Consider the following 27,329-nt stretch of genomic DNA (forward strand, 5'->3'; position numbering starts at 1 on the left):
GTTATAACAATGAATACAAATACAACAAAGACAGAGTGATAACAAATGAGAGTCAAAAGCAAACTAAACTGAAATAAAAAAAACCACACACAGTTAAGTCCCCTCTTTCAGACATGAAAGAGATCAAGTCAAAGTAAGAATAATGTGGTTACGGACAGAAACAGATAAATCAGAAAAATGAATCTACTGCCTACAAATATTTATACTGCTCTCTACCTCCACACAAACACAACAAACATCATCATCATAATAATAATAATAATAATAATAATAATAATAATAATAATAAAGCGTCCAGGAATATTGGTAACTGAAGTAAAATAGAGGATATTCATAGATTAAGGGAAGCATTATTTATTTATCTTCATATTGCACAATTAGAAAATAGAATTTAATGAACGTGAGGTAGTGTTGTTACACACTCATATACAGTAGGGGGCGGTATGCACCGTAAAGTTCCTTGCGATCCACCGCAATAGAAAAGAACAGGAAGAAGAAAGACGCTTTTCGTGACGTAAGCACGGCTCTTACGTCGGACGTAACGCACGTTTGAGTCCAGGAGCGCTGTTTGAACTGCACTTAAAAATTGGGGATATTCTTCAAGTTTTAAATGTAAGAAGAACTTTTAGACACACTTTAAGCTTCTTACGTCGGTTGTTACATTGTGGTTCTAGTAAAGCCGGACGCTTAGTCAGACTGAAGCCTTATTTCAGTTAGCCGACGGTTGTTTTCCTCGGTGTTAGCAGTAGCATCCAGGCTAACGTTAGCTGCAGAGATATAGAGGAGCACCATTGACTCTGTCTCATAACAGCCTGTTCACCCGCTGTGCAGGATAAAGGTTGCAATATTAATGCAGATATAGTGACTGACTCTCTCTGTGTAGTGTCAGCCATCTACGTTGCAGCAGTGAGCCAGAATGTATCGTCCTAAGCCGACACTGAGGGACCGACAGCACCTGTACAGGCTCATCATCAGCCAGCTGCTCCACGACGGCTACACCAACATCGCCAACAACCTCATCAATGAGGTGAAGCCGCAGAGCGTCGTGTCGCCTTCCGAGCAGCTGATGCAGCTGGCAAAGATAGGTGAGAGCTGAAGCTGGCCCAGCTTTCACCATAGTGACGGCAGTTTGTTCCTCTAAGACCAGAGGAGGGCAGAAAACCCCCAAACTACTCGGTTAAAAGTAGAACTACTTCAACATATTTATTACTCAAGTAAAAATGAAAAGTATCCGTCCAGGACATTACTCAAGTAAGAGTCAAAAAGTATTGGGTAAGAAGTCTACTAAAGTACTGAGCAACCGATCAGTCATTTAATGTTTAAACATTACATCATCAGACAGACCAAGGTATAACGTTAAATGGAAATTTATGCATTTTAAAGACAGAAATGACAATAATTTATCTAAGTGACAAAAGATAACAGGCAAAAGACAATTTTTCCAAATCAGTTTCTTTCAATAAAAATCTTGCGAAAGTTTAGTAAAAACTGCAGCTGACTGGTGAATTTTTGGTTAAAACATGTTTGTTTTTCATTCAGCGGGTAAAGAATCCAGAAATGTTACTCGCTTAAGAGTATTGATACTTCATAATAAAATTACTCAAGTAAAAATACTCATAAAAGAACTTTTTCTTTTTTTAAAGTTACTCAAGTAAATGTAATTGAGTAAATGTAACTAGTTTCTACCCAACTCTGTCTAAGACTAACTGTACAGCCTGGACTCTTGTCACAGGGATGGAGAACGACGACAGTGCTGTCCAGTATGCCATCGGCCGCTCGGACACTGTAGCTCCTGGTGTTGGCATTGACCTGGAGTTTGACGCGGATGTCCAGACCATGTCCCCGGAGGCGTCGGAGTACGAGACCTGCTATGTCACATCCCACAAAGGTCCTTGTCGCGTGGCCACGTACAGCCGGGACGGCCAGCTGATCGCCACAGGCTCGGCTGACGCCTCCATCAAGATTCTGGACACAGAACGCATGCTGGCTAAGAGTGCCATGCCCATCGAGGTGAGGCAGGCTGAGGGCAGGGGACGGGTTAGACTCACTGTTGCTCCACTAACACTGTGCTGCTTTTAGGTGATGATGAATGAGACGGCGCAGCAAAACATGGAGAACCACCCCGTCATCCGTACGCTTTATGACCATGTGGATGAAGTCACCTGCCTGGCTTTCCATCCGAGTGAACAGATTCTAGCATCTGGCTCCAGAGACTACACCCTGAAACTGTTTGACTACTCCAAGCCCTCCGCTAAAAGAGCTTTTAAATATATACAGGTCAGAGAATGATTATCTCAGTGGTCAGAACGGCCGTTTGGGAAATGTCCTGCTGCTTTTGTTCATATGCCTGTTGATTTGACATGAAATATTTACATCCACTGCTGTTCAAAAGTATTAATAGTTCTTTAAGCATTTTACTGTCGCAATAACACATTTTGCTGGACGATAAATTGTCCCTGAAGTTATCGCGATACACGATAATATCGTTTTGTTTTCAAGTAATCTAGTGGTAATGGCATAATAATGCAAGAACACATTTTCAAAGATCAGTAAAAGTTACATTCTAATGAACATTTAACACTGGAACTGGAAGACATTTTAAATATCCAACATAAACAAAACAGAAACTGCAAATAAAATGAATCATGAAGTCTCCGTAAACAAAATCGTCTTTCAAACAAAGGGGACAGTCGAGACCAAAACACCAGACTGAAGACTTTTGTCATCCAGTTATTGGTAGGAACAGAGAAAAGACAAAAATGCTAAATCATACAAATGGAAATCATTGAGCTCATTTCAATTTATCATGCGATTAATTGATTTATTGCGTATTGCGACAGGCTTATTTGTTACAGCCATAAACTTCAAGGTTTTACTCAAACCACAACAAATAAACCTAGCAAATTTGTCTTAAAGCAAAAAAAAAAAAATCATAACTACGAAACAATGTTGTAAGAGGAAAAATGTTACTGCAATAATTTGAAGTTCCAAATCTCTGGTAGCTTTCTAACTCTTAATTTACTTCACATCCTCCGTGCTCCTTGGAGGGCATTTCCAGGATTAAACAACCTTACAGACCTCCCAGGCAAACGTCCAGAAAACTACAGAGCTGCTGAAACACAGAGTTCCTTTAAATGATGGCTAGAAATCCATTTTGTTTAGAGCTGCCTTTGATTAAAAACCGGAGCATTATTAATTTTGGTCCGTATCCCAACTTTTCCTCATGTAACACAGTTTTGTTTCCGAACATGTGCTGACCCGTTTTTAATCCGCCACCCAACAGGAAGCGGAAATGCTGCGTTCGATCTCCTTCCACCCCTCCGGGGACTTCCTGCTGGTGGGAACGCAGCACCCTACGCTGCGCCTCTACGATGTCAACACTTTCCAGTGCTTTGTTTCCTGCAACCCGCTGGACCAGCACACGGACACAATCAGCGGCGTCAGCTACAACCCCACCGCCAACAGCTACGTCACCTGCAGCAAGGACGGCAGCATCAAGCTGTGGGATGGCGTCTCCAACCGCTGCGTCACCACCCTTGAGAAGGCGCACGACGGAGCAGAGGTGTGCTCTGCCATCTTCTCCAAGAACTCCAAGTACATCCTGTCCAGTGGGAAGGACTCCGTGGCCAAACTATGGGAGATCTCCACGGGTCGGACCCTGGTCAAGTACACGGGTAAGGAACGTCCGAATGTTCAGGGAGGAACGTCACAATAATGATTTCTGCTGGACGATAACTTGTCCCAGAAGTTATTGAGAAAAACGGTAATATTGTTGTTTGGAGACCATTTTCAAGTCACATAATGGCAATAATGGCATAACAATAATGCAAAAACACATTCTGAAAGAGATCAATAAAATTTAGATTCTAATGAGCATTTAACACTGGAACTGAAAGACGTTTTAAAAAACAATAAATAAAATGAATTATGAAGTCTCTGTAAACAAAACGGTCCTTCAAATAAAGCGCTAGTTGAGACCAAAGCACCAGACTGAAGACTTTTATCATTCAGTTTAAAGATTTTAGCAACAGTACTAAAACCCCAAACAGCACACACTGCAGGAGGAGACACAGACTTCAAGAAGAGAGAACAGCAACAGATTGCTAAGCCAGTCACACTAAGCAATAAATTAATTAATCGCCTAATAAATTAAATCCGACACAGTCGTTTCCATTTGCATGATTTATCGTTCTCCTCTTTCCACCAAAAACTGAATAACAAAAGTCTTCAGTCCGGTGCTTTGGTCTCGACTATCAGATTTTTTGAAGGACAATTTTGTATAGAGAGACTTTATAATTCATTTTATTTGTTGTTTTGTTTATTTTCAGTATTTAAATTGTCTTCCGGTTCCAGTGTTAAATGGAAATTATAAATTCAAGTTTATTGATCTTTCAGAATCTGTTCTTACATTATTATTATAACATTGCCAAAATGACCTCAAAACAACAATGTCATTGTTTATCGCAATAACTTTTGGGACAATTTATCATTCAGCAAAATTTGTTTTTATATGTAACTAGTTTAGTAGTTGATTAATTTCTAACTGGAGTAAACTGGCTAAAGAAAAGCCATCCGCTGAAAGAAAAACACCCTCAGAGCGGTAATTAAGCCAAAACTGTCCAAAAAATAAATACTAATAAATATTAAGATTAAAAACCTTGTCTGCAAATATTCTACACAGAATTCTTCAAATCACTTTTTAGCTTCAGGTCTAAATTCTGTATAAGCATAACACTCCGGTTTACTGTTTCCTGATAACTTTTCCAGAAAATGAAGGAACTTCAAAGCATCAATTAAAAGGCAGACTTCACTAGCACGACTTCCTGAGAAATGGTGTGGCCGATGTTGCAACTGGAGGGGACTTCTGTCTGTTCTGAGTAGCCAGGCGTTAGTTAGTCTGAATTTCTGACTGATGGAAAACTTTTACCGATAAACCTGAACGCTTTATGATTAAGTATGCAGGACCTTCACTGGTCAAGAACTTGTATTTTGCAGCACAACGCTGGCCGCTGTCAACATGGAGGGTTTTCCTTTGTGCTGTAATTGCTGAAGGGGAAGTGTTGCGTTGTGATGCCCACCTCTGCCTGCTGGTGTCGCTGCTGCTCCAGAGCAGCCTTGACACGCCAACAGGCAGAAAAAGAAGGGAGATGGAAAACTCACTAATTGGCAAAGATTTAAAAAAAAAAAATCTCCAGGAACATGTTTGCAGCTTTTAAAGCTCAGGATGTTGTTGGCAGCAGGTGGATAATTTCACCACAAGGTGAGCAGAAATGAGAAGAGTTCCTGGTACCTTCTCCTTTTCACACTACATTCAATCATTCACTTTTTAATTTTGTTTTATTTTTAAGCAGTTATGAGGCATGGTGATGAAAGCTGAAACTGCTGCGTAAGTTACTCAACAGGTTGTTGCTAGGTAACCAAAGAGAGTGAATGAGTAAATTAGTTGATGCCACTTAGTTGGCTTAGCTGACTGTTTGAGCAGCTAAAGCCCTTTCTCTGCCTCCATCCCCCAGAATGCTGTGCAGTTCAGTGAAATAATTGAAAATTCTATCTGATGTATGATCTGTTGTTATTGATCACATCTATCATGATGTATATTATTGATTTATTATTCCAGCCCCAAAACCCAGTCATTTTAGCCCTTTAAGTTCTATTAGCTAGATTTTGAAAAGCCTCTAGAATTCTGATTGATTTTATGGAAGTTTTCAAATTTATCCCTTTTTTACGCAATATTGCAGTAGATGTACACATTTTAACTAGAATTCCACAGTTTTTTTTTCACAACTACGTTTTTGGTCATATTGACAAAATTTATTTATTCTTCCCGATTTAAAAAAAAATATATATATATTTGTTTGTTTCTTTGTTCTTTTTTGAGGAACTATGCCAACATTTTGAGCCGCTAAATAGTTTTGTCTCCTGTCTGAGTATAGATAACTTTTGCCATGCCGTTTTGTTTGAATAAAATGTCTTTTTCACATCAGAAACCAAATGATTTACATGAATAACAATAAGTGCCTGGCTCAAAAAAAAGGTTGCCACCACAAATAAGGTCACATGGTCTAAACATCACTCATTCCCCCAAAGATTTATTTCCATCCAGTGTCGCTTTCACTTTTCACCAAGATCATATATTGATAATGGGAGAGTCCGATCACTGCACTAAGAGTTCACTTCACATTGCGTGTGGAAATACTTTTACTTGAGTAATTTTATTATGAGGTATCTCTGCTCTTACTTGAGTAAAATTTCTTGATTCTCAACCCGCTGGATGAAGAACAAACATGTTTTAACCAACAATTCACCAGATACAGACACACAGCTGCAATTCAAGTTTATACGTTTTTTATTGACAGAAACTGATTTGGAAAACGTTATTTTGCCCGATTTTGTTTTTTCATGTTATATAAATTTACAGTTTTGTCCTTTGAATGCCAACATTTCCACTTAACTTTATATTTTGGTCCATCTGATTATGTAATTTTTAAATGTTAAATGATTGATAATTTGATCAGTTACTCTGTACCTGAGTAGACTTTTCACCAAATACTTTTTTACATTTGAGTCATTTCTTGGATGGCTATTTTTCACTTTTACGTGATTAAGAGTGTGTTGTGGTAGTGTTACTCTTTTTGGGTACTGTGCCCACCTCTAACTAGCAGACACACACACACACAGGATGTGTGTATGGTTCTTGCAGTAGAGTACATTGGTGATGTTTTTTTTATGTGGTGGTTAAGATCTGAAACCACCTGCAGCAGATGACGGTAAAATCATTTCAGACATCATAGCTGTGGTTGTCATAGTTTCTGTGTTTTATTTATTTAATAGAAAAAAGTCAAACTGAAACTTTACCTCCTACTCTTTGTTAGCTATGAACTGGTGAAAAACAAATCAGTTTACAAAAAAAAAATCCCTTCTGTTGGGTTTAAAACAAATGTATTTAGACAAGAGGAGATGGAACTACACCATGTGTTTAAAAAGACGTTGATATTGGAAATAAATTGCATATCTAATGGCAGATCAGAATCTTAGGGTTGGTTTAGTTCATGCAATCCATTCAAGATGATCTCAATTCATCTGAATTGATGCCTTCACTTCAATTTTATTTACTGAAGCCACTGCATACCCACACACTTTTTTTCTTCAGTGAACACTTCCTCTTGTCTGCCCTGGCCTATGTAACATTTTTTAATTTGTAAAACTGAAATTCTTGTGAATTCAGGCACTTGGTATTGCAGATCTAGTTTTCTAAGCTTTGCCTTTGTAAAGCTTGTAATGTAACCTCTGCATTAGGCAAATGAATACCCTAAACCTGAGGTGACATGTTACCTGACATGTTCCTATATAAATGTATATTTATTATACATTTATAAGAGTTCAAATGAAGTTGTTTTAGGAACACAGACGAAGCCTTTACAGACTCTACTTTTAGCAGAAACAGGGATTCTGAATTGCAAAAGGTTTTAACTTTTCTTGTTTTTACCTAATTGAACTTTATTTTAACTATTTTGTATTAGGTTGTATGAAATGGAATCTGAAGAGCCCTTGAGACGACACATTTTGTGAACAGGTGCTATATATCACAGTTGAATTCAATTCAAGTATTTGGTTAATGCTCTGAGAAACTAAAAATACAAGCTATATCTCATACTCTCCAGGCCTCAGTTAGCGTTTAAATTTAGAAATTTAAGCGAAACGGAGAGAAAAACACTAACCAGATGATTGATTCGATTCTGACGGGTCTGTTTGGATTCACGATTCAGTTTGATTGATTTTGTGATTCAGTTAAAGACATCACGCAGTACAAATTTTACTTGGATAGGGAGTTGCAATCTCAGAATGCTCCAAATAGTAGAAACGAACTCTAACCTGGTGCATGAGTAAAAATACGATTACTTACATTAAGAATTTAACAAAATGCAATGACGTACATGATTAATTCATGTACTTTTTATTTAGCATGACTTGACAGAAGTAAAAAAAAATGCAGTGAAATAAATTTAAACCATCCAAACTTCACCTGTATCAGGATTTAGATGTAAAATGTTTGGCCACACAATAATGGCTTTCCATTGAGGTCGGGTCACATGCAACATTTTCCCATCTGATATGCGTCAGTCCAACAAGTTATGCTGTCCGATATATAGGAGACGTTTGGACTGTTTTGTTCTGACGTCTTGTTTACAGAACAGTGTAATAAACATGAATGGTCTGAGTTGTAAAATTTTGCCAAAATTTTACAACTCAATAGTTAGTGTTAAATAATTAATACTCATTGGCTCTTTTGTAGCAGTTCTCTGGGTCTAAAGTCCTAAACTTAGGCTGTGGGCAAACAAGGAAGAACAACAATAGAGTAGTGAGTCATCGGCATGTAAGAACTGTTGAAAAAAAAAGAAAAGGTTCAACATGTTCTGTTTCAGCATATTGAAGTGTGTAGTATAGTACCGTTTATCGACTTCTACGGAAGTCTATAGATACAAGTTCACACTTGAAATTGTCTTTAGCATCTTTATGTTTTTGAGGATTTAGATCCTTTGCTCCAACTGAGATATTTGCAAGAGACTGCCAACATTTCCAAATCCAGCTTTGTGAATGCAATTTAATTACATTTATTTCCATAATGCCAGTTCACAGCAAATCTGTCTCAGGGTACTTAACCTGACAAATCAATCAAGTCAGTTGACTGAAGTTTTCAATCAAAGGAAACACAGCAGATTGCATTGAGCAAGTTGACTTTACAGCAATCCCTCATACCCAGCATGCATGTAGGGACTGTAGAGACAAAAAACAAGAAGAAACCTTGTGCAGAAGCAGAACATGGCTCAGTATGAATGGCCTTGACCCACTGGAGGATTCACAAGACAGAGACACAAATACACACACTAACCTAGTAGTACTTTCGATGTCAATGAAAAGTCAAAAGTTGATGGCAGCTCTGCTGGTTTCCAGATCTAGATAATAAAGAGGTCAAAAACTTGGTTATCTGCTGAGACTCTGGCTGTTTCTCACTTTCTCACAGGCCAAATAAACCGCTGACATGTGGTAGAAAAGTTTTCTTTGAAACACGTTCTTTCCTCTCTGTTGGTCCTCTGGCTTCATCTTTAACATCCCACCGTTAAACACAAAGAGCTCAATTTGAGTCGTCTTCGCTCGGTAAAAGCCAACCAAATACAGCCTAGAAGCACGTAGTGTAGTAACTCTACTGATCAGGTTTTTAATCATCGGGCAGAACCAATCAAGCTGAAACTTGTCCGGCTTTGTCACCAGATGGTTTCACGGTGCGTCTTTTAGGACAGATTAGATGATCTTTCCAAGCCCTTGAAATTGGGAAACGATGTGATCTCCTGTTTTTTGTTTCTCAAACTTGACGTGTGCGGTTGGTTGGTCTAGGGTTCTATGGCGACTCTACTAACGTCTGAGGCGAAAACCTGCAGGGTCGTACAGGTCTGTAGACGGTACAGAAAACCTTCTAAGCCTGGAACTGGGAGCACTGGGACAGTCAGTCAGTGGTCCACCATGTTTTTGAGTTAAAAAAATTGTTAGTTGACAGGAAATTTGAAAATAATACTAGGAAACTTTGGAGTGCTCACTTCTAACCCAGAAAATGAATTAGATTAGTCACTCTTTGGCTTATTTCTTCTAGAAACTGTAGAGTACTCACTATTTAGACCAATATTAAACTTCCTAGATTAGTTTTTAGATTATTATGCAGAGCGACTCCTATTACTGCAACCCAGAAAAGGAATTAGAATTAGAACGAACTTAGAATCCAAAACAATCTTTCAGAACAGGAACATTTAGTTTTTATTATTACTTATAAAATGTGGAGTTCTCATTACTTTTACAAATTTAGAGCATAGTTAGAAAGTCCAGAGAATACTTACTTATACTTATGTAGCATTCCAGAAGTCCAGAGAATACTTATACATACTTATTTAGCAACCCAGAACAGGGATTAGAACAAACGTAGAATCCAGAAAAACTACCTTAGCAACTACGTACATTTTAGGCTCCTATTCTTCCAACCGAGAAAATGAATTAGACCAGAGTATATTTACTTATATCTATCTACCAACCTTAAATAGGAGTATCTAGTTTATATACATGGATCCACATTATTAGACTACTTTTTAGACTCCGGTTCTTCCAAACCAGAAATGAAATTAGACCAGAGGATTCTTATCTAGCAACCCTGAACAGCAGCACCTAGCTTACATACTTTAGATCAACATTAGATTATTTTTCTTCTTTTGCTCTTTCCTTTGGTTTGTTATTTTGTTTGTTTGTCCTTTTAATTCCTGTAAAGCACTTTGTATTGCCTTGTTGCTGAAAATGTGCTGTTTAAATACAATTACCATCACCTTTAGGTAATTACGTGTTATTGGAAGACTTTAACAATAACTAAACACCAACTACAAAGTCTTAGTCAAACACACACACAAAAAAAACATTGCTCAGCCTGGTGGGGACACAAGTTAAGCCTGGAGGCCCGCCAGGCTGATGATACACTGGAGGGAAACCCTGCGGTGGACTGGACTAGACGGAGTTGAGGGCCCTCTAGTCTTCTGCCGTGGATTTAGCCAGAATGACCCTTCATGGGTACATGTGGCGTTTTGTGTTTCAGGGGCGGGGCTCAGCGGTCGTCAGATGCACCGCACGCAAGGCGTGTTCAACCACACGGAGGACTACGTGCTGCTGCCCGACGAGCGAACCATCAGCCTCTGCTGCTGGGACTCCAGAACAGCGGAGAGGAAGAACCTGCTCTCCCTGGGCCACAACAACATCGTCCGCTGCATCGTCCATTCGCCCACCAACCCGGGCTTCATGACCTGCAGCGACGACTTCAGGGCCCGCTTCTGGTACCGCCGCGCCACCACAGACTGAGCCTCGGCGGGGTTGCTCTGAGCGGCTGTCTATTTCACTTCGAGTTCATTTGAAAAATGTGGCGGGGCCTTTGTTGGAACATTTCTAGAGAAAAGCGGCAACATTCGTAATCGCTAAACCTCAAGAGTGAAACGTCTGGCCACCGCTTCCCTACAGAGCGATCCGCTGAGCGTCGGCGTTTAAACTGAAAGTAGGAAGCAGGAAGCGTCAGCTGTGACAATGTTTTTGTTCTCCTGATGACCTGTACATTTGCTTCACTTTTCTTCTTTTTTTTTTTTTTTAAAAAAAAATGTCTTTTGCTTAATTTTGTGTCTGTAATTTAGATTTTTTTAAAATAAAAACAAAAGTGCCAAGAAGCTCTGCTTATCAGTTTGTTGGTTAAAAAAGTCAGCTTAGAACTCCTAACCACAGCTATGGTGATATCCTGTAGATATTTTAAGAAAACAGTTGCTGCAAAACGTGTGCACCACAACACACAACACACACAGCACTCACCCACTCGAGTGACCTGCCTGCTCTAAAAGGATTTAGTTTCTTAAAATATGAGGGGCACTTGGGAGAATCTGCTGCACTGAGAAAACACTAAACATTAATTAAACATTAATTTTGGTCACATTTGAAGTGCAAATATTTTAGTACACTTGAAACAAGACTAACTTACAAATAACTTTTTAGCAAGACACAGGAGCTTGTTTTAAATTCATTCCTTAAATGTCTGAAGTGAAATAATCTGCCAATGGAAGTAGCACTTTTTCATCAGCATTAAGGAATTATTTACTCAAAACAAGCTCCTTTCTTTGCTGAAAAGTTACTTGTAAGTTAGTTTTGTCTTATTTCAAGCATACAAAAATACTTGCTCTTGAAAGTAGAGCAAAATTACTTTGTAAGATTTTAAGTGCGATTACAGTGGATTTTTCATCCCTCCACACAGCAGCCCAGTTCTCCCAGACGCTACATCCACGTTGTCCCGGCAACCCTGAGAAAACCAACAAGAATGTCCAGCTACAAACAACCCCTTCCACCCGCACTCAGTATCTTCAGAAATCAGTCCCACATTGGGAAGAATATGACAAACTTGACCAAAAAAACCCCATCATTTCTGGAGTTAGTTGGAAAAGTAAACTCGTAGAAATTAGCATAGTTCCCCTTAACAGAGCTGATTCTCTGAAGTCCGGAGTAGAAAAGTGTAGGGAGAGTTGCAGCATTAGGTGGGGGAGGGGGAATTTGCTGTGTGACCAATTGGAGCTGCAGGAAATGCTCTGGCTCTGTGACAGGAGCTCCGCCCCAGCCGGGGCTCTGACAGCTCAGACGCAGCGAGGAGCTCCGCCGGGCAGCTCACTCACTCACTCCGTCCTGCTGCGATGGTCCAGTGAGGACGCGCTGTGGACACACTGCAGATCAACCATGGTGAGTCCTGCTGGGCTTTTTCTTCCCCCCCCTCACCCTGAGGGGAGGTCTGGTGGATCTTTAGCGGGACGTGTTTGTGTGTTTGCTGGGTCCAGAACTTGGTGTGCTGTTGCTGGGATGTCAGACTGAGCTGCTGGGACTCGGTGTGTGTGTTTTCTACGAACCGCTTCAGCTTCCACTCGTGAGACTGGAGGTTGCAGAAATGAAAACAGTTTTTTAAATATTTCTGTGAGGTCGGACGGAAGGAACCCAGGAGGAGCTGGGCAGTCTGCAACATCTGGGAGAAGAATTAAAAGTTTCCCCCAGTAAGAGAAGAAGAAGAAGAAGTGATCCGTGGTTCCAGAACTGAAGGATCCGTTGCTAAATATCCCAGAGTTACTGTGATCTCACTGTAGTGAGAAAAATTAAATGCATCACTCTGATAATTCCCCTTTTGCCGCTCTATTCAACCGAACTCATCATCATCATCACCCACTCTGTAAAAATAGACTGCTTTGGCTGATGAGTAATTTGACTGACCTGGTGGAACTTCCGTTCTGCAGGGTTATTTGGAATCGGAGTCGTTCTTTTTTCGGTTTCGTGAGGACTATTTCAGGAAGTCTCATGTGCTGCTGCTGCTGCCGGGAGCAGAAACCGGCCATGGCAGCATCAGGACCAGTTTTAACTCCATGTTCCCTTCGTGCTCTGCGTTAAGCTGACGGACTCGCCTGCTGGTTTTTCCCACAACCAAATGAGCAAAGTTGACTCGGCTCTAAGTTCAGTTCAGGATCCAGTTCAATAAATGTCAGGCTTGATACGGACAGCAAGAAAAAAAAAAAAAACATATATATATTTATCACGTGTGTCAAACTCGAGGCCCGGGAGCCAAATGTGGCCTGCCGTAGATTCTTCTGTGGCCCTCTAGACTCCAAACTACACCAGTTTATCAGTTGTTTTGTTGTTGTTGTTGTTGGAAAAAACCCCTAGCTTTTGAACAAATATGTAAAGCTCGTACAAAATCAACAGATCCTCACATTTCTTTCTGATTTTTTATTTTTTTTTCTCTCTTTTTACTGCAGATTTTTCTCAAAATTAGCTAAAAGCTAAGCATTGGGTTTAAATAACAGCTGCCTCAGTCTTACTTGATGTCAAGTTATAGTCTGTGACTGATATGGCGATTAATAAAAAGTCACATTTAACGTCATATTAGCTCAAATATAAAAAAAATCCTTACAAATATTTCTAAATTAGTGCCACAAAATCTGTGATTTTGATTTTAAAAAACCGACAAAAACTGTTAATAATTACAGCATGGACTGATCAGTGTGAAAAGATGTTCAGATAAATGATTTAATTTTAAGAATAACTTATTGAATGCTGAAAAAAAAGTTATTTATTGATATTTTTGACAGTTTAATGGCTTTTATAATACATACTGGCACAACGGGCCCTTCATGAACATTCAGATCTTTGATTCGGTCCAAAATGAAAACGAACTCAACAGCCCTGCTCTACATCATCCCGGGTAACATGGCAACGTTTTGAAAAAGAGATTAATTTTACAACATGAACGTTTGACTTCCTTTAACCAATGAGAAGGAGGCGAGTAGTCCGTGATGAAGAGTCTCTTCCTTGTTCGGTAGAGCAGTGAAGGACATAAACACTAAGTTCTGCCTGACACGGAACCGAACGACACGAATGCATCAGAACCTCTTTAACCTCTGGATCTGCTGGGTTTTTAAAAAAAAAAAAAATTCTTTTATTTTTCTCTCTTTTCCATCAGATTGATCTTTATGCTCGCTTCCTTTGTTTTGCTACTGCTGCACTATTCAATATCATTCATTAGTTGGTTGAGGTTATGAAGAATGATGCAAAGTAAAGCGTGTTTTTTACTCGAGCTTGATGTGCGCAGGCGCGGCAGCGTGCTGCGATGCAGACGCAGCAGATTTTACTAGCGGCTGTGTAGTTTGCGCCCACGTATCCATCTTCTTTTTTTTTTTTTTTATTGTACTCATGTTTCATCAGCCCATTTATTATTGAACTGTTTTGTATTACGGTGCAGTGAAGCCAGCTGTGTGTGTGTGTGTGCGCGTGTGTGTGTGTGTGGGTGTGTGTGTGTGTGCGCTGGGAGACCAAATCACACTGTAAAAACATTAAGTCGTACCAAGTGTTTTTGATCTAGTTTCTAATGCGAATGCCTTAGTACATTTGAAATAAGACAAATCTAACTTTTAAGTAACTTTTCAGCAAAATATAGGAGCTTGTTTTAAGTCACTAATTCCTTAATTTTGATTTAAAAAGTGCCAGTTCCATTGGCAGATTATTTCACTTTTGTCATGGGCAAAAATTGTCTTGTTTAACTTGACATAAGCTGCGAAAGGAACTAGAACCTTTTCCTCAATATTAAGGAATTATTTACTTAAAACAAGCGTCCATGTCTTCTTGACAAGTTATTTGTAAGTTAGTTTTGTTTTATTGCAAGTGTACCAAGATGCTTGCACTAGAAACTAGAGCAAAAATACTTGGAAAGATTTTGTGTTTTTGCAGTGCGTGAAAAAGAACGAAGAGGCTTGAACTCAATCCCTCCCCCCAAAAACGATCCGAAGGAGGAATGACGAGTGCTGCGGTTTACGACACTCGTGGAACGACAGGAAAGCGGCGGCTGCGTGTTCTGCTTTGTTCTCCATGAGAAGCGCGAGCGCGCAGGGACGAGAGTGAGGAAGTGACGGGTGACAAGAAGCCAGAGTGTGAGCAGTGAGATAAGAAGCGGCCGCGCCGCTGTTTGGAAGAGCTCAGGCTGTCCACGCAGACTGTCCTGCATGTCCCCCCCTCCGGTGTCCCCAGCTTGTCCCACGTGTGGCGTTGCGTACTGCGTTATTTCTGCTCACTCTGGTCACTGCTTCAGCTAGACGTGCGCTTCTAACGTCATGAAGATTGGGCGTCAGTTTTATCTGGCGTTCTGCCAAGTTGCAGAGAAACGTCACATCATCTGCGGCCGTCGACGTCGGTTTGTTCAAGAAACCTTTTCTTTTATTCACTCTGTGGAGAATTATCCGTTCTCCCTGCTGAGTTCTTGATGTATGAGGTTGAAGAAGAGTCAGTGAGTTGAGTCCATGAATTCCATTTATTAACACCAGAATACAGCTGGTCCATTTCTCATGCTACCTTTAGGAGCTAGCAGGACAAAATGGCAACCAAGAACAGTTTGTGATCTACTTCGTTAGCCTCCATTTACACTACGCTGAGGTCTGCCGTGAAATGTGGAGGAGAAGCAGAATCCCTGTGCATCAAACAAAACCGTTTCTGTGTTTTTGCCCAGAGATTTGTCCGTCTAATGTGGAACACTCGATTTCCCCCACAGAATTATGGGAAATCTAATGTTTCACCTTTGGCCGGGAGGATCGCTGAATCTCTACGTTCCAGTCAACGTCTACTCAGACAGGAAGTGGTCTCTGTTGTGCAGTCTCTGCTGCACGTCTGGAGGGATGATGGATGAGGCGCTGACCCGACGCCGGGGTCGCGACCTGTCTGTCAAAGGGCCAAAGGCCGGAGAAAAGAAGGTGGTGTTCCCACACGGTGGCCCGGTCTGACGTTAGTGCCTCTGTGTAAATAGAAGGCCGACCCTCAGGGTTCAAATACTTTGTTTCATTTGTCGTGGCAACCATCATATAATTTAAAGGGACGGTTCAGAATTCCTCAAGTGAGACTTTAAGATCCGTAAAAAGCAGTAACAAACGACGCTGCTGCAGTTTGGGCCAGTGCTGTTTTCAGAACCTTTTAAGGCGCTGTCATGTTTGCATTAACTTACGCAGAACGCCGACGACTTCCTGATAACACAGGAAGTGGAGGTTGGAGAGGTGCGCCACCAGTGATCGTCCCACTCCCTAGGAATGGAAACATGCGAAATGTTTCCTGAGATAGAGCCTAATATAAAAATAGGGCCGACATGCGTAAAATAGAAAACGCTAAAATAGCGCTTTGTTTTATTTTAAAACCATTTTGATTCCTCCTCAATATTCTCAGACGGATCCTCTCTGCATGGTTCCTTCATAATTCCCAGAATTCAGACAGGAAACGGGTCGAGATGGAGGACAAGAGACAATGGTTCCCACGTTGGGACCAGAACCCCTTGACAGCAGCATCCACATATGGGCTAGACCTCCTCTACTGCGCCGCACCGCATCCCATAATGCAACAATTTTAAGCGGCGCTAATCGTAACCACAAATCAACCTGCAGTCTAAGAACCCAACAAACTTGACAAATTGTTTCCCTTTGGCTTTACACAGAAACAATGACTGCTCCGTCCCTCGCTTCTGCCAGAGTTCTGCAACCGTGTTTGTGCAGTGCTGTGTGACTCAAAGGCGGCGTTGCCAAACTCGTGGGTGACGTGTGTTAACTTTGGGTCAGTATTAAGTCATAGATAATTTGCTCCCGGCGGCTTGTGAAGAGTTGAGCAGCCAGTCCGCCGCGGCGGACATTTGTCTTCGCTGGAGCCGCAGCTGAAACCGAAAAGATCAAAGACACCGACTCATTGTCGAGTTTGTTGCTCTCCAATTTACAGTTGTGGTATTTTCTAACCCAGGAATCGGGTCATATTTCTAATGATGACGATGCCAGGTCGCACTGCAAAAACACAAAATTTTACCAGGGATTTTTCTTTCGGTTTTAGTGTAAATATCTCACAACACTTGAAAATAAGACAAAACTAACTTATTAGTAGCTTTTCAGCAAGATACTGGAGCTTAATTCCTTATTACTGATTGAAAAGTATTAATTCCTTTGGCAGATTATGTCACTTAAAACAATTCATTTTTCCCATGATGTAAGTGGAATTATCAGCCAATTGAACTAGAACTTTTTCATCAATCTAAAAAAATTATCAAATTAAAACAATCTCCTATATCTTGATGAAAAGTTACTTGCAAGTAGTTTTGTCTTATTCCAAGTGTACCAAGACGTTTGCACTAGAAATCTTACCAAAAATACTTGGTAAGATTTAGGGGTTTTGCAGTGTATAGCCCTGCTGCAGTGTCTCTTTTTTTCTGTATATATCGCTAAAAGATCCTTTCCTCTCATCCAATCAATTCCTTGCTCTACCCAAATGTTGCTAAATTTGTCTAATGAATTTAGCAACATTTGGGGGCAAATCTTGTTCGCTCAACCTGTCGTGTAAGACTGTTCGAAAGTCACAGCAGATAAGTTGTAGATGGGGGAAATCTTTCATTTCAAAGCCTCCTTCAGTCGGTGATTAATGCCTGTTAGTTGTGCTGCTGATTTTTGGGAGCTTTCAACCGGGTCGGACGGACAAACGAGGCGAACTCCACGTTCGAACACTGGCTTAGGTCCGGCAGGGGGACGGGCAGAGGCAGCTGGGGCTGTGAGGGGCTCGGGGCCCAGCTGTCCGTGCGGCTGATCCAAACAGGCAGGCGCGTGCAGGAATCCCAGAGTCACAGCTGAAGCTGACATTGTTACTGCAAAGCAGTGGTCAGCGCACAGACACACGGCCAACACAAGGCCGTGGGGGGGCGGGGTGTCCTCAGGACAATCCAGCTGAACTCCGAGCATTTCAAAGGTCAACTTGTGGTTTGAACGACTTTGAAATGAGGAATTTAAATAGCAAAAACTAGACCAGGTTGTGGTGGAAGTGCTATGAATGAAACTACCTATTTTATTGTTTTTACACACATGTACCATGACAGAACGGGTCGCAAATAGAGCATCAGACATTGAGGATGCAGCGAAAGCACGTAACAGTCACGGCAGGACCACTAATCTGTTTTCCAGAGTGAAGGTAGAAGGGAAGCCTTAAAGGGCTGGCCATTGCTGCATGTCTGTAGCATGACCCAAAGGATTAGAAAGCCAGTGTGTATGCGTGTGTGTGTTTTGCTTCGAGGTCTGCTGTTGTGAGCGCGCTGCGCAGGCTCGCATCGCGACAGGTGCCGAGTGTGTCGATGTCTGATGGTGAAAGGCCTCTTTGTTGCAGGGAGGGCCGGGCGAGGCCTGCTGCCTTTATTTATCCCTGGCTCCATGGCACACTTCTTCACATGTGTGAGGCTGACCACTCAATAACAGGGAAGTACAGACAGATGGAGCGAGGTGGGTTGAAAAGGTGTGGGAGTGTCTGGTCCGTGGCATGAACCGTGGCATTCACGCCGCCCACCGGTGGCATTTCTAGATTTTAAAAAGCAGAAAACCTGAAAATGAGCCACAAATGAGTCCTAAATTTGAAATGAGTTATTAATCAGTTTTCTCGCCGATTTTTCTACAGATCGGTTTGGTCGGCTGTAGTAAAGGCCGTTCTGGTAAACCGATCTGTTTGTAGTCGATTCCACGATTATCCAGGCACTGCAAAGACACAAAACTGGTACCAAATAATTTTGGTCTGGTTTCTAGTGCAAATATCTTAGTAAGCTTTAAATAAGACAAAACAAGTAATTTCTCAGAGCTTGTTTTAAGTCAACAATTCCTCAACATTGATGGAAACGTTCTAGTTCCACTGGCAGATTATTTGACTTGACAACAAGATATTTTCCACGTTGTAAGTAAAATAATTTCCCAATGGAACTAGAACGTTTCCATCGATATTAAACAATTATTTACAAGCTCCTATATCTTCCCAAGAAGTTACTTATAAGTTATTTTGTCTTATTTCAAGTGTACTAAGATGTTTGCACTGGAAACTGGACCAAAGAAACTTGATAAGATTTTGTGACCGCTGCGTTTCACTGTCTTTGTGCGCCAAACTAACCAACAGCAGATTGTTACGATTTTAAACATCGCATGTCCCAAATTCTTCCCTGCAGCATGTGAAAAGGTCACTTTGTAGACTTTACACCTTCTTGATCTGTCGAGTATTTAGAATTTGTCCCAACATTTTCTCAAAGTCCACACAGGAACGTGGCCTGCACCCATTGTCTTATCGTCGGACTCAAACTCTGCTGCGGGCAAGGCTTTGCTCAAAGGCAGCTGCCACCGCATGCTTGCGGGGAACTTTCAGTAACCACCTACACGCAACAGCACCAGACACCGTGCAAGATGATATTTCGACTGCGAAAAACTAAAACGTTTTACCGCGAACACCTCCTCACAGAAATGCTCGGTGCCGCTGATAAGTCTGTGTGAATCAGTAAGGCCAGCAGTGCATACACCCGTGCAACACATCTGACCGCCGAGTGTTGGCTGTGAACTCATCAGACTTTGCGGTTCTAGTTTAGAAATATATGTCATCTTCCTCCCCCCCAAAAGGTTTGTCTTCCTCACAGCTCTCTCACCACAAGAGCCATCACAGCAAAAGAGGATGTCACTGTTGCTACACTTCCTGTGGCCTGGTCAGGGTTCGATTTCCCATGCGTGGGATGTGGCATGGGCACGTAAAGCACAACGGGGGAGCGCAGCGGGCGAAGAAGGGATGCATTCGGACAAAGCGGCGGCGGTTCGCCTCGGGCTTGGTACGCGATGAGCAAAACGGGCTCCCGCTTTGCACAGCCTGCCAGAGGAACGGTGCAGAAACGTGGTTTTCATTTATCTTTCTGTAGGAAGCACAAACAGGAAGTGAAAATACAGAGAATGTTAGGCCGTTTAAAACCAAAACTATTTCATTTGCAACTACATCTGGTATATGGTCTCAACTGGGTCCCGATACGGGGTCTCTTGTGGTGTAGTTTACTGCTGTAGATGATAGAAAGACCCCTGAGGGTTGAAGAAGGCACAGATCATCTGCGGTGAGTGGTGCGGTCTTCAGATTCAGGGCAGAGCGTTGGTAGCAGTGAAAAGGTGTAGATGACACGACGTCCTGCACTTTTTGGTCATGAAAGCTGTGAAGTGGGACTTGCCAGGCCAGGAAGCACATTGAGGGAGCAGCAGGCCACATCAGAGACATGTGGGTGGAGGACCCAAAAGTTAGACTCAAGTAAGAGAAGGACTACTTCTACATAATTTTACTCAAGTGAAAGAAAAAAATTAGCCGTCCAAGAAATTACTGAAGGAAGTATTTGGTAACAAGTACTGAGTAACTGGTCAAATTGTAAGTCATTTACCATTATTAAAGAGCTACATGAAAATATAAAGTTAAGTGGAATGTTTTGTATTTTAAGGACCAAAATGACAATAAGACAATAAGAGTTTATAAGTAACAAATAGCAAAAGTAGGCAAAATACATATTTTCCAAATCGGTTTCATTCAATAAAAAAATTCTGAAACTTTAACAAAAGACTGCAGCTGCGTGTCTGTGTGTGGTGAATTTTTGGTTAAAATAAGTTTGTGGCTAGAGAATCCAACATTTTTATTCAAGTAAAAGTAGCGATACTTCATAATAAAATTGCTCAAGTGAGTAAAAAGTACAGCGTGGTAAAAATACTCCTGAGAGTAAAATTTCTTCATTGTCTTTTATCCACATAAACTTGAAAAACAAAACTTTGTGACCATAGATGCCAAAGCTGAACAGGGTGGTATCGTTACCATGATAATGGAAGAAAAAAACCCAAAAAAACATTTGGGTTAAATGTAACCAATATTCGTGTGACAATATTTAACAATTATATCCCAATTTAATATTTACTAAATATTCTGCACTGTGGCAGAGTAAAAAACACTCCAGACCTCCTGCATAGTGGAAGCTACTTTGTCTTGATTGTAGATCTCACTGACGGATACGCTCCAGTCCGTACCTAAAGATCTCCATAGCGACAAGAAACATCTTTCATCATCCTGTGATGACTAACACAAGTTAATTCTTATGTTTTGCAAGAGGAAGAACAATTTGGTTTTTGACAATGGGTTGTATCTTTGGTCTTTTTTTTTTTTTCTAACATACTGCCTGCTTCATCATCCTCATCTCCATACTCTCTGTTCTGCGTTCCAGAGTAAATTTGCCAAGGCTCTGTACGACAACGCCGCGGAGTGTGCGGACGAACTTGCCTTCAGAAAGGGCGACATCGTCATGGTGATGGAGCAAAATGTGTCGGACACCAGCGGATGGTGGAATTGTTCCCTGCACGGCCGACGTGGGCTAGCCCCCGCAAACCGACTGGTGCTCCTGCCACAGACCGTGACTGCGGCAGGGCCCCTAAGGCACAGCGCGGAAGAACCCGCTATGAATAAAGCTAAAAGTCACGTCAACGTGCAAAACATCTATCAGATCCCGAGCCCACCCCGACCCATCAGCACCGTCACCTACGAACGCATGGACATGATGTGCAAAGACCCGTCTTTGCCCTCGGTAGCTCCAAGCAGCCAAATCCCGAGGCAGGAGACAAACGGACTGGGCCTGAACAAGGTACAGAAATTTCATTTGTGTGCAGTTTAAGTAAGGAGTCAACCGTTGTTCCACATATTTTGGTGTAAAATCACACCTTGTCCTCCTCTGGAAGGGTAAAACCTACATTATTGGAAATGTACACTGTTGGGGAGAAATGCAAAGCTGTGAAACTCCTGCTGGCAAAAGAGCTTACATATGGGGGACCAGGGGGCTCTCTGTCAGGATAGGCATGCTGCAATATGGTCTTTATGGGCCTATAAAAGACAAACAGACATGGACTTCAGACACTTTTAACTACAAACAGCAATCCCTACTGCCTGGGACCTCAGAAACACACACAAATTTGTACGGGTGCAGGTTGTTGGGAAGAAATGCAGCCATGTGTTCATGATTTCCTCTTCTGCTTCAGGGTAGTGGTGTTCCCCTCGACAGTAGCCACCTAATATCCACTGAGCAGCATGGTTTCTATTACAAAGCTGTGTTAATTGGCCAAGTGTATGCATAATGTGCTTCTCAACAGGCTTCAGAGAAAAACACTGTCCCCATAAATGTGTTTAACGCAGGGGTCAGTGAGGTAGCTGCAGCTTTGATCATGGCACTAACGACATGCCGTTATGTCTGCAGCCTCCGTTCTCCAGCCTTGCTTCCAGCCCAAAAAGGGAAGTCTACGATGTGCCGTCCCAAGCAAGACAAACTTCTCTTTTAGTTGTAAGCATACTCATTGATCAAAATTGGTCTTTTTTTTTCCTTCTTCTACTAATTTTTATTTTTTATTTTTTTAAATATTGCCATCTGGGTGAGGTTCAGTCAGATAACATCATGGGTTTATGTTCTTTCCTTTTCAGGAATCATCACCTCCAGGCCAAATCCCAAAGACAAAATTTCTTGCTTCAGTTTTAGAGCCGGAGAACACGTCTGACACTCCGGAGAGTTTAAGGAGCAACAGTCAAACAAACGCTTATGTAAGTTTCAAATGTCTTCAGAAATGATTAAAACAAGATTTTTTTTAGCAATGTTCCGTCTTTGAAATGCTGTCTCACTATCAGTCACATTATGGCTTATGAGTTCATCTCTTGTAGGTTCACAATTTCAAATTATATATACTTTTTTTTTTTTACTGAGCCAGGGCCAACAGATATGAGCATTATTTCTTAATAATTTTTGGGGCTGCCTAGGGGCCCATCCACAAGTGATGAGGAAGCTGGAATCGTACCTACAACCTTCCAATCACAAGGCGATTACTCTACCCACAGAGCTACAGTCACCCCTGAATGTCCTAAATAAGCACCAAACTTGATTATTGATACAAAAACCGTTTTGTGCAATGCTTACTTCATTGAATGCTTTGTTTTTAGAGAATTATAGGGCTCCTAATTGAATTGGTTTTTTTTAAAGGTGCATGCAGTTCCACCATCTTTGGCTCAGGACTATGCCATCCCTGTTCCCTCAGGCACAGAATACCAACATAAAGTTCCCATTGGAGTCAGAACTCTTCCTAATCCCCACAAACACGAGTGGATCTACGACGTACCGGCGGGTTCTGAGAAGCAAAGTTTTCCCCAAGGCACCTATGACACCTTGCCACCCAGAGCTACTTGCAGGCAGCTCTATGACGCTATACCTGCTCAAAAAACCAATCCAAACTCTTCAATCTATGATACACCAAAACCTTGCATTGCTGACAAGCTATGTCCCCCTAAAGCATTCCCCTGTCCCCCACTCTCAAACATACCTCCAACTCAGCAGCCGCCAGAGGAGTCACCATATGATGTTCCACCCAAAGAAGACCCTCTCCCCCAGGTGGTGAGTGATCCTCTAGGAGATCATAACTCCCTTGAGAGAAGGGGTGACAACAAAAATATTCTGGAACTGAAAAGGGTGCGTCTACAGCGGATGAGGAACTTTTTGGCTTGTACGACTTTTCATGACCTCCCAGGAAGCGGGATGGCAACGGTACCAGAAAACGAGCAATTCAGACCAGGTCTCTCTGCAGTACTTAGTCAAAGAATCAGCACGGCCTCCAGCTCTTCCACCAGCTCTTCCACCAGCTCTTGTGACTCTCTGGCCTTAAGCTCACCGTCCCCTGAGCCTCTTCGAGAAGTGGCACTCAGCCAGGAAGAAGCTTGCCGAAAACTCCTTGAGCTTCAGGATTCTATTTGCGGGGCTATGCCCCAGCTCATGGACTTCGTAAGCAGTAACTGGAGGTGTAAAAACCATTTGGAGAAACACCTGAAAGAAATCAAGGAAGCAACAGAGACAATTGTATCAAGTGTGACATGCTTTCTCAACTTTGCCCTTGATATTAAGGGCAATGCTCGTCATTTAACTGATACTAACCTGCAAACCAGGCTCTACAAACAGCTGTCCATAGTAGAAGATTCTGGTGTGATCCTTCAACAAACGGCGAGCTCTCTGAACACGGCTGGCTGGCCACTCGATACACTCTGTCAGGATGCAGGCCAGACCCAGAACCCTGACCAGCTTGATCGTTTCGTGATGGTGGCGCGCACTGTACCTGACGACGTCAAGCGCCTAGTGTCCATCATCTATGGGAACAGTAAGCTTCTTTTTAAAACTCCTCAAAAAGACCAAGAGCCTGTGAGCAACAGAAGTCCAAAACAGACCAAGAAAAGTCCTGACAAAACAGAAGGACAAGAATTGCAAGAAGACGACAATGACTACGTAGAGCTACAGGTGAAAAATTCTATGTTTTTTTTCTTTTTATCAATGTACATAATACAAAGCCGGTTTTGGCTGTTGTTCATACTTTTCTGTTTTTCTTAGAGAAAATTTGAAGAAAGGAAGCCAGAAGAAATACTTAAAGGTCCAAAAGAAAACATCTCACCAGCCTCTAAACAGGTACGTGACTAAGCAACTCTTTTTGTTTTATGCATTTCGTCTTTTATCTTTTATGAGATGCCTGCCTACAACTTGCATACGCTTCAAGACAAGTTTAATGAAGAACACTGTGCCGTGGAAAAGTTTATATCTTGTTGCTTTTTTCCCCATATTTTCTGAAATCACAACCACAAATTCCAATGCATTTCTTTTTGATAATTTATGTGATCATCCAAATTGATCTTTGACATTCACTACACTTTTGAACCACCTTTGTGCTTGAAAATGGTATTTCTCAGATACATCCTATGTCAAGCACAGAGGTTTGAATAAAACAGCCATCCACATGGAGCATCACATGTCTCAGTGGCAGAGCAGGCACATTGTACACAGATGTCCTCAACACAGTTGGTCCCAGTTTGATTCCCAGGAGTTGAGTCCAGCTCCACTCACAGCTCCTTAACTTGCCAGTGACGGCTCTATAGGCAGGTTTTGATTTGGGGGATTGGCGAGCCCGGGGCCACACCCTCGCCTGCTACCCCACTCACATAGCACCTATGTGAGTGGGGTAAAGTGGGAAGGGCTTCCGATAGCTTTTCAGGCCTGAAACTGCCTCAACCTAGGAGCCAACTGAACCTCCTGTCATTACTCTATGAGCTCCACTCAGACCTAGCTCCTGGTCTCACAAGGTCAGCTATTTCCTGTGGTCTGCCATTCATTAAAGTGTTTGACCCGCTCTTTGTCCTTACCCTCTTCCAAGTCGAATTGGCTGCAGGCAGATGCCCCAAACAACATAGGTTCCCAAACTTTACTCAAACCTTAACACTAAGCTTTCATGAACAAATACAGTTGTTCTTAAAACTGCCCACCCATCATCTTTTCTTTGACTGCAGATATTACTTATTATTGTGTTTATATAGCTTTTTTCCGGGCTGCGCAGTTGGTAGCACTGGTGCCGTGCCGACCTGCGCTCTTTGTGCATGGAGTTTGCATGATCTCCCTGTGCATGCGTGGGTTTTCTCTGGGTACTCCGGCTTCTCCTCCCACAGTCCAAAAACATGACTGTCAGGTTGATTGGTCTCTCTAAATTTTCCTCAGGCGTGTGTGCATGATTGCTTGTCTCTGTGTTGCCCAGCGATAGCGTACCCTGCCTCTCGCCCATTGGCAACCGCCTCCCCTCATAACCCAACAAGGGAAGCATGTTGGATAATAGATGGATGGCTTTTTTCCTATTTTATAGCAGCTTATTCATTTTTCAGTCAAAAGGCCATACTTTTTGCCAGTCCAAAGTTGCAAAGTTAAGAAAAAATGCTCTTATGTGAATGTTAAGGAAATATGAGAAAAATATATGTCTTTTCTTCTCAGGTTGAGAATAAGCGTAACTCGTCTGACTCCAGCAGCAGCACAGAAGAACACCAGCCAACCTCCTTGTCAGAGCACAGCCGACTTTACTTCGGAGCGCTTCAAAAGGCTATTGGTGGGTTTGTGGAAAGCCTTCAAAATGACCAGCCACCGGAGAAGTTCATCTCACAAAGTAAGCTGGTCATCATGGTGGGCCAGAGACTGTTGGACACTCTTTGCAGGGAGGCCCGTCGTCGAGGGTCCTGCAAAAGCCTCCTGTGCAAGAGCAACCACCTGTGCGCTCTCCTCAAGCAGCTGGCCGTGGCCACCAAGAAGGCCGCTGTGCACTACCCAGAAAAGCAGGCCCTGCTGGAAGTCCAAGACTTTGCTAAGGAACTAGCCCAGATAGCACAGCAATTTCGGATATCGCTCGACCTCTGAGCGGAGGCTCCAAACTAATTTGTTTGAAGAGCAAAAGCAAACGTATCGTACATCAGCCTGTGTTTGTTTCCATTTCAGTGACTGCCTTGACAGCTTTTTGATAAATGTCGGGTTTAATAACAAATGCAGGCGTTTCCAATATTAAACGTGGATGAGTGAAGGAGTTATCTTTCTAATGAGCACAGATGACTTCGTTGCACTTTTGGCATACTGGAATGTGCTGTCCCTGATTTTCAAATGCAATTTCAGTATAGGGTTAAAATTCGGTTTTGTTATTCTAATTCATATTTTCGTTCGGTGAATGTACTTTGTCGTTTTTTGTGGGTTTTTTAAATTTCTATTTGAAGAAAATGTCACCTCCGAGGTAAATGTACATCCTGCCTTCTGTAAATTTTCTGTACAAAACACCTTCAACATTCATAAAGTTCAATGTCAAAAACCGAAATACGTTTAATTTTCACTGATGTTATGACTAAACACTGAAAGCCTAATGTTAGTCAGCTTTACAGCTTTAATGTTGGGGTCTTCTGGACTTCACGAAGTCCAGAAGACCCCAAAGCACTTCACAGTACATTCAGTCACTCACACACACATTGTCCTGGCAGTCTGACAGAGGCCAGGCTGACACGCACTAGCGCCACCTGTTGGGCCCTCTGAAGATCAGCAGCAGGCAAGGTGGGTGAGGTGTCTTACCCAAAAGACACAGAGTGACATCAGTTTTCTGTGGTATTTTTATGATATTTTGACTCTGCATCCTGTCAGTACACAAATGCTAACCTTCCCATAACAAGTTTGACCGCAAGTCAAACTTATGAATCATTTTGTCCTTTTTACAGACATTTAACACACCGACCGCCAGAATAGAAAACACAGCATTGTGGACCTTCGACATAAGCATGAAAACCTACTTCTGCTGTAGCTTCAGCTCAAAACCAACAGCAAAACCATTAGAAGTGATTTTATTACTTGCACAGTGCCAGTCATCAACAAAATGTCACTTCAAGACAAACGGATCCAGTTTCTGCATCCAGCAGCATGCAGCTACTGTGTAATCACACAGGCAGATTTGTGGATCAGTAAGGTTTGTGGAGCAGAAACAGAATCCGGTGATCTGTGATGAACTGGCAGCTCTAAGAAAAGAGGAACCGTCTGGCAGAATCTGGGCTAGAAGCTGATA

At 41.9% G+C, this 27,329-nt stretch overlaps 2 protein-coding genes across 3 annotated transcripts; both read left to right on the top strand.

Moving 5' to 3' along the window:
• The first annotated feature begins 460 nt into the window (after positions 1–460).
• Positions 461–11,243, top strand: cstf1 (cleavage stimulation factor, 3' pre-RNA, subunit 1). The gene is made up of 6 exons (XM_028003872.1): positions 461–612; positions 884–1,085; positions 1,733–2,010; positions 2,080–2,277; positions 3,284–3,674; positions 10,628–11,243. The coding sequence occupies exons 2-6, from the start codon at positions 917–919 to the stop codon at positions 10,885–10,887; spliced, it is 1,296 nt and encodes a 431-aa protein (XP_027859673.1). The 5' UTR covers positions 461–612; positions 884–916; the 3' UTR covers positions 10,888–11,243.
• An 883-nt stretch (positions 11,244–12,126) lies between these two features.
• cass4 (Cas scaffold protein family member 4) lies at positions 12,127–26,597 on the top strand. 2 transcript variants are annotated; one of them, XM_028004010.1, is made up of 7 exons: positions 12,127–12,294; positions 21,137–21,550; positions 22,157–22,240; positions 22,378–22,494; positions 22,928–24,226; positions 24,317–24,391; positions 25,736–26,597. In XM_028004010.1, the coding sequence occupies exons 1-7, from the start codon at positions 12,142–12,144 to the stop codon at positions 26,150–26,152; spliced, it is 2,559 nt and encodes an 852-aa protein (XP_027859811.1). In that variant the 5' UTR covers positions 12,127–12,141; the 3' UTR covers positions 26,153–26,597. The 2 variants fall into 2 exon arrangements, with proteins under 2 accessions (XP_027859811.1, XP_027859812.1); XM_028004011.1 differs by lacking the exon at positions 12,127–12,294 and adding an exon at positions 14,786–15,280.
• The last annotated feature ends 732 nt before the right edge of the window (positions 26,598–27,329 follow it).

The sequence above is a fragment of the Xiphophorus couchianus genome, chromosome 20 (assembly GCF_001444195.1).
Source record: "Xiphophorus couchianus chromosome 20, X_couchianus-1.0, whole genome shotgun sequence".
NCBI lineage: Eukaryota > Metazoa > Chordata > Actinopteri > Cyprinodontiformes > Poeciliidae > Xiphophorus > Xiphophorus couchianus.

Excerpts from the sequence above, each read along its gene's own strand:
- cstf1 (XM_028003872.1), top strand. The coding sequence starts at position 917 with ATGTATCGTCCTAAGCCGACACTGAGGGACCGACAGCACCTGTACAGG. Across the intron at positions 1,086-1,732 it reads GATGCAGCTGGCAAAGATAG|GGATGGAGAACGACGACAGT; the intron begins GTGAGAGCTGAA and ends CTCTTGTCACAG. Across the intron at positions 2,278-3,283 it reads GAGCTTTTAAATATATACAG|GAAGCGGAAATGCTGCGTTC; the intron begins GTCAGAGAATGA and ends GCCACCCAACAG.
- cass4 (XM_028004010.1), top strand. The coding sequence starts at position 12,142 with ATGCTCTGGCTCTGTGACAGGAGCTCCGCCCCAGCCGGGGCTCTGACA. Across the intron at positions 21,551-22,156 it reads ACGGACTGGGCCTGAACAAG|CCTCCGTTCTCCAGCCTTGC; the intron begins GTACAGAAATTT and ends TTATGTCTGCAG. Across the intron at positions 24,392-25,735 it reads TCTCACCAGCCTCTAAACAG|GTTGAGAATAAGCGTAACTC; the intron begins GTACGTGACTAA and ends TTTTCTTCTCAG.